At 33.8% G+C, this 6,680-nt stretch overlaps 1 protein-coding gene across 37 annotated transcripts in view; it reads left to right on the top strand.

Annotated features, from left to right (window-relative positions):
* NRCAM (neuronal cell adhesion molecule) overlaps nt 1-6,228 on the top strand; it is a 151,487-nt gene extending 145,259 nt beyond the window's left edge. For 19 of the 37 annotated variants that reach the window (XM_083831835.1, XM_083831838.1, XM_083831823.1 and 16 more), the window contains one exon: nt 3,845-3,982. Coding sequence is in view for 18 of the 37 variants with exons in the window: in XM_083831822.1 (XP_083687948.1) it covers nt 3,845-4,082 (238 nt within the window). In the remaining 19 variants the exon portion in view is untranslated. The other 18 variants (XM_083831822.1, XM_083831814.1, XM_083831817.1 and 15 more) reach the window with 3 other exon arrangements.
* Nucleotides 6,229-6,680: the final 452 nt, after the last annotated feature.

Consider the following 6,680-nt stretch of genomic DNA (forward strand, 5'->3'; position numbering starts at 1 on the left):
TATTTCTTTCAATAACTGATGAGCTTGTGAAATGGAAGTACTTTTTTAAAAAATAAGTTTGTACTTTGCATTTACACGTCATTATTGTTACCTCCATACTTCTTCATCTCTCTTAATCATTAGCTGCAAGTTTGCTGTATGTTTCATTAAATGAAGGGAAAAGATACATGTATTCATATATTAGCAATCATTTATGAAAAATATTTAAAGCTTTTAGAGTCTGCTTTAATACTAAATGCACTGTCCTTATTGAAGGAGCAAGAAATGCCTGGTACATATTAGTACATACGAAAATGACTGGTGCGTCTTTATTAACAAACTCTCATCCTTAAAAAGGTAGTGGCATGGAAATTATTTCTAAGAAAACAAATCATAAAAGTATCCCTGAGCTTAACTGTCATGGTCATCTGATCTAAATATAAAATTCTTACACGTTCTCACCTCTTGTTTTGTTCCTTTTCAGTACTTACTGTCTCACTCTTAATTGAAGGCACTGCATACATGACACATTTCAAAATACTTCTTATATTTTCCAACTGTAATTTTAGTTAACCCAATTTGTACCTTATTTTTCATTTCAGGGTATTACACTAGATAAGTTTAAAAGTCAGCAAGCAAAATCGCAAACAAAAACTGAAAGATACATTTTAATAGATCTTGATCTATTCTGTTTGAATTTTGGAATAGTTTTATGGACAATCAGAAACAATATTAGCAAATCTTGCAGATACTGTATCAAAACTTCTGACTTTAACATGTTTTTGCAATATAATATTATATGTTCTAAAGCATAAAGTGTTTTATAGTTCTTTGGGCATCAGTATTCATAATGGGACAACTCAGTGGCTTTTGTAGATTGCTTCTTGGCAGCACACACAAAACTCATTCATTTCCCCAGAGCACCAGGGTCCCTTCCTTATTTTGCACCCCCAGGGTTACAAACGTGCTGTCCAAAATATTGATGCCTTCACTTTTTTTCTCTCTCTCCTCTTTTCTCTTTTATCCTCTGTTTCTTTCCTTTCCAACCAAAACATTGTATTAATCTACTACGAGAGTTTAGAATCCAACTTGAATCAAGGTACTATGCAATGTGTTTCCTTTTCCTGAGCAAGGAGTGGAAAGCACCTTGGGTAATCCCTTTTCTTTTTTTCACTGCCAGAGTTTTGGCAGAACTTCTTTCTGGACTTTTATGGTGAAAAAACGGAGTGAATACTCAGGTGCAGATTTAGTTTTGCATCTGCTGTAACTGTGCTCTTATACCAGTGCCCACTTCCATGCACGTGCACTCCTGGGTGAATCTGCAGTTTTGTTTGTTTGTTTTTAATTATACAGACAGTAGAATCTGCATCGTTACTAAAACATAGAAAAAACAAAGACACAGTGCATCCATCTGTGTAAGTATTTCTTTATTGTTTGGCGTATAAATACATTTTGTTTACAAAAATACAAACGAAAAACCCTAAGAGCAACAAAAACCAAAAGTTCCCCTACCCAGATTTATCTAGGTTATAAATTAAAATTGAACTTTTTTATTGGATTAAACACAAAAATGTCTGAAATGTGGATATTTTTTCATACGGTAGTGGTGTATTATTTATTTACTGTGCATTTCCAGCCTAGTGAATTATGCTAGATAAGATCACACTTTAGAACATTTGCACAGAGTTTCTTGACTAGTTGGAATAGGGTACAAATGCATTTTTAAATTTTTCATTCCTACATATTACAGTGTAAGCAATTATGAAGCAATGTTCTTCACTAAATGCTCTTACCGCAAGGTCATTAAACACTTCAGGTCATTTTTCTTGGGGATAGGGACCCGATACTATTTCAAAGTGAGGGTTTGGTCTTCACTGCTTTTGTATAGCCTATTTTAATGACTCTAATGCCCTCAAATGTGGGCAATGAAGAAAGTACATTGCTATCTGACAAGGAGACTCATGCAATTTTTAAATACTCTGTTCTTTCTTCAGCCTTTTTCATACAGGTTCCTTCCAAAACAATCTCCAAATGAGTGATGTCTTTGTAATCTACTCATGTTTGCAGTGTCATAAACATTTGCACTTTGCTGCTAGATGATTGACATTTTCGACTAGAATTCATTTAACTGTTAATAACATAAATGTTTGCATTATCAGTGGACACAGAAGATCAGTGATATTTATCCTCATGCCATGTACACAGCAATAACTAAAAACAAAGTTAAGCCAATATGATCAAGTTTAGAGTTTTGGCCTTTGTGCATTTTAATTTTAACATGACGTTTTTCTTACGTGTTAGAAAGATAGATGTTTCTACTACTTCTGTGTATGCATAGAAAAGTAAAATCTCTGGTATGCATTTTTTTAAAATTATATGCATAGTAGAGGCATACTTCTTTTAAGATGTGAAAACTTGAAATCTTCCAAAGCCAAAAAAGGATGAGGAGATGAGGAGTACCAGCTTGGTGGAAAATTGATGTAATGTTTTTTTGCAACAGTGAAATGCTTCTCCATAGGGCATTTATTAGCTAACAGTATAACCTGTGTGACCTTGTACATACTTTATTGCTTTGATTCCATCTAATAATGTGAATATTGTAAATATATTTTTATTTACTTGATATTCTGTACATTTCTTTATATTTTCCATGAATTGGAAGTAAATAATAATAATCATTTGCTTTTTGGTACCTATATAAAGTCCTGCGTTTCGTTTAAGACAATTGTACCCATAAGTGCAGATGCCTGTAGTGTTTTTTATGGTTTTTATAAATGGTTTGGAGCTACTGCTGAAATCTTCACCTTGAAACTGAAGTGCAGTGTTAAGTATTCAGAAATAGACCAATTAGATCTATTTCATAAAATACAGGCTTACCACAGCTACAAATTTGTTCTGGATTGCTGATGGCATTGCAGCTTTTCCACCAACGAGGGAGAGGCTGCAGTGCTTTGCTAAAGGGATCCTTCTTCGCTGCCTTTCTTTCTTTTCTTCTTTTCTGTTGTGCTCCAGATCATCATCATCAATGCCAGAACATGTTATTAGTTATGGATTAAGATAGAGAGGTTGATCTGATAAGTAATGAAAAAAACTGACCATGCTCTTAACTGCTCAGTTCTGGCTACTGTAAGCTGAATTGTTGCTTTACCTCTGTAGAGTAAATGTTTTAGCAATTTTAAAAGCAACTTATTATTGATAAAATACTGATCACTATCAGGATATGGACTTTGCTTTTCTTCTTAGGCTATTTTCATTTGTTTCTTCTGCACCCTTTTAATGGAATATATAGGTCTCTTGAAAGGTAAGGCTGAAAATTGCAAGTCTGGCCTGCATTATGTAACAAATTATTTGAAATGCAGCATTTTATTTTCTTTGTACTAGTAAAGAAAACCAGTATATCCCATTTAACTAAGTTCATTCTTCATTCGTGTTGAAGGAGTCAAAGAAAATAAGTTTAACAGACTAACTTCACAGCACATCATAAGCTTGTTACTCTGAGGAACAAATAAATTATTTTTTTGTAACTTTACAACCCACTTTTTAATGCTTGCAGTTGCATCTAAATTGCTTCCAAGCCAAGGGCACAAGTCTTATGCCCTTGCATAAGTCATGCACGATGAAAAAAAAAAAAGAAAACCACAAAAACCCCGCCCTCCACTGAGGACATTCGCTGTTTAAACCATTACTACACCATGTATTCATGTCAACTGCATCATATTGACTTGTCTCTCCAATGTGATGTGGGTTTACTAAAGGATTACAGGGCTGCACACATGCTTTTTATAAACTCTGCATGCATGTCTGATTTTGCCTTAATGAATCGTACATCCGTTAATTCATTTTGTTTGTTTGTTTGTGTCTCCAGTGATGCAGAGGACCATAAACCTCTAAAAAAAGGAAGCCGGACACCTTCAGACAGAACTGTGAAAAAAGAAGACAGTGATGATAGTTTAGTTGACTATGGAGAAGGTGTAAATGGTCAGTTCAATGAGGATGGCTCCTTTATTGGACAATACAGTGGTAAAAAAGAGAAAGAACCTGCAGAAGGAAATGAAAGTTCTGAGGCTCCTTCTCCTGTAAATGCCATGAATTCATTTGTGTAATCAAAGAACTCGATCCCCTTGTGTCCTCTGTTTGTTTAAAGCACTTGTACGTCCTCCTTCTCATACTATGAACATGCAGGTAATGAAGCTCCTCACCTCAAAATGTTTATGCTATGAGAACATGCCAGTCAATACAATTACTCAGTGTGATGACACATCAAGTGGTACGTTAGTATGAATCAAAATGCGAAATTCAAATTTTGTTCGAAACTTGGGTTTCCTTACTTTTTTTAAAAGGAACTGACACTAAAAAATAACATTGACTTCTAATTTTGTTTTCTGTTGAAAATATGGTATAATGCATGAAAAAGATGCTACACAATTCACAATCTTGTGTACACTATAAAAACATGGTTGGACAGTTTGTTATGCAATCCTCGGCTGAATCCCTGGATATGAATTCCGTTTTCATTGTCAGAGTGTTATAGTAGTATTATATAGAACTTCAATGTCTTTGTGGACATTGTTGTGAAATTGGTGACTTAATGTCTAGCTATCATATGTCTTTTTGCAAGACAGTTAGGAACAGTATGTACAGTATATAATTGCTAAATGATTTAAGTATGACACTTGCATTTGCTGATGCTTAATGAGACCCTATTATCTGCTCTTTGCTCCTATTACTTTATAGCCTTTTTAATCTATCAAGTATTACAACAGTACAGTGTTCTATTTTTACATCAAAACACATTGGATTGATTTTAGGGCATAAAAGATACGCATTGCAATGCATTTTGGAATTTGTACAGTCACTGAAAGAAAAATTTTAAAATGACAGAAAATATTCCAGAAAACACAGGGCAAAATACATTCAGTGCCTTTATACAATATGCATTCCATAATGCACTGTACTATGAAGTCAGTTGCTGCAGTAAACTGTGATTAGTGGACAACTATCATTGCCAAATAAAATAAAAATGTAAAATAAATAAATAAATAAAGTGTTATGAAACTGTTGTGCTAAAAATGGAAGGTTTAAAATGTTTAAAATTACACAAAGGAGAGTATGATTTTTTTTTCCTTTAATAAAATAAACACTTCCTAGACAGTTACAGCACAACATGTTTTCATGGCCTTAGAAGATTTATTTAGGAAAAAAAAAGCAAAAAAAAAACCACAAACATGACAAACACAACTAGAATTAAATTATTTACTAACACAGCAAGGTCTAAGCTCTTGTAAAATAAACAGTTAAAACACAAGCTAGCCAACTACATCAACAAGAGTGCATTTCCCTCTGTGTCCTCTCCTGCTCAGTGTGGCAGCTTTGGAATTATCTACACCCCGAAGCAGTGTGGGGTTACCACTCATGACCGCAGAATTCAATCTGACAAGTGCTCGTATGGTTTAGTGGTAAAGGATTACCATTATCAGTTACAAAATTATTTTCTCACATACTATATCAATCAAGTGTTTACCTCCAAATATAAATTTTTATAACAACCTATGGTTGAAGGAATGCTCAGTTTCATTTGCCAATAAATTGGTTTTTCATAACTTGCATCAAGTTTAATTTTAAGTAAGCTTTTTATATGTAGATATTTTGTTGAATTTGTAAATACACTTAAAGCGTAGGTGCTATATGCTTCTAGGTGTTACAAACAAATAAAACAGGAAAGCTTATGTTGTACTGTGTAAGAAGTACTATAGCCAATGGTGTGCATGGTATTTTAAAGCATCTACTTAAATATATATTATTTTTTTTGCTGTGAAAACAAAATAGTGAACTGTTCTGCTTTTTTACTGCAGATTCCTAATTGAACCATTCAGAGCTTTTGCCAGTGCATTACATCAGACCATAGTACACGTCGCAGCTTTCATGTATATATTGTAGGTAAAGCACAACCGAAGTGATCATAAATGTACGCTAGCTGTAATAAGCTTCTTCCGCACCTTTGAGCTTTTCATCGATCAGTTTTCTTAATGGGAACCGAAATAAGAAATGAATTATACAAACATTGACTACAAAGCACAAAGAGAACATTTCTTAATAAGATTTTACCGATGGTTTTGGTAAAAGAGAAGTATAATTTTATTTAATTGTAGATGCTGAATTATCTGTGCATGTGGGGGTAAACATACAGGCTCACTTCTGTAATAGTGCAACAGATTTTGTATTAAAAATAAATGTGGTTTTAAAATTTCACTGTTTGTTCTGTTTATACTAGTGGTAAAAGTCAGATCTGATTCACCATGTAATTAAGGATTCAAATTGGAAAAAGCATGAAACAACTCTATCAGAAGCTGTTCCCACGTTGCTAAAGGACTTTATGTACCGCAACCAAATTATTTATGGACTATTGCCTATCTTTACATACCGCCATTTGAAAAAGATATGAATTCGTCTGACCATTTCCCATTGAAATCTGCTGCTGTTTACACTTTACTTCCATGGATGCTTTATTTAGTCATATTTCTGCAATCGTGTCCATGCCTGTAAGAGTGAATAAGAGAAAACAAGAACATTCATTCTAAATTAAGGGCCCTCATAAAGGATCCCAAATCAGTATTTTGTGTCCTAGAGGACATGCAAAATTCTGAGTATTCATTTCTAAACAGGATATTTAACAGTACATGAAGCGAGGCAAGTTTAACACC

Source organism: Anser anser (assembly GCF_964211835.1).
Source record: "Anser anser genome assembly, chromosome: 1".
In the NCBI taxonomy this organism is placed as follows: Eukaryota; Metazoa; Chordata; class Aves; order Anseriformes; family Anatidae; genus Anser; species Anser anser.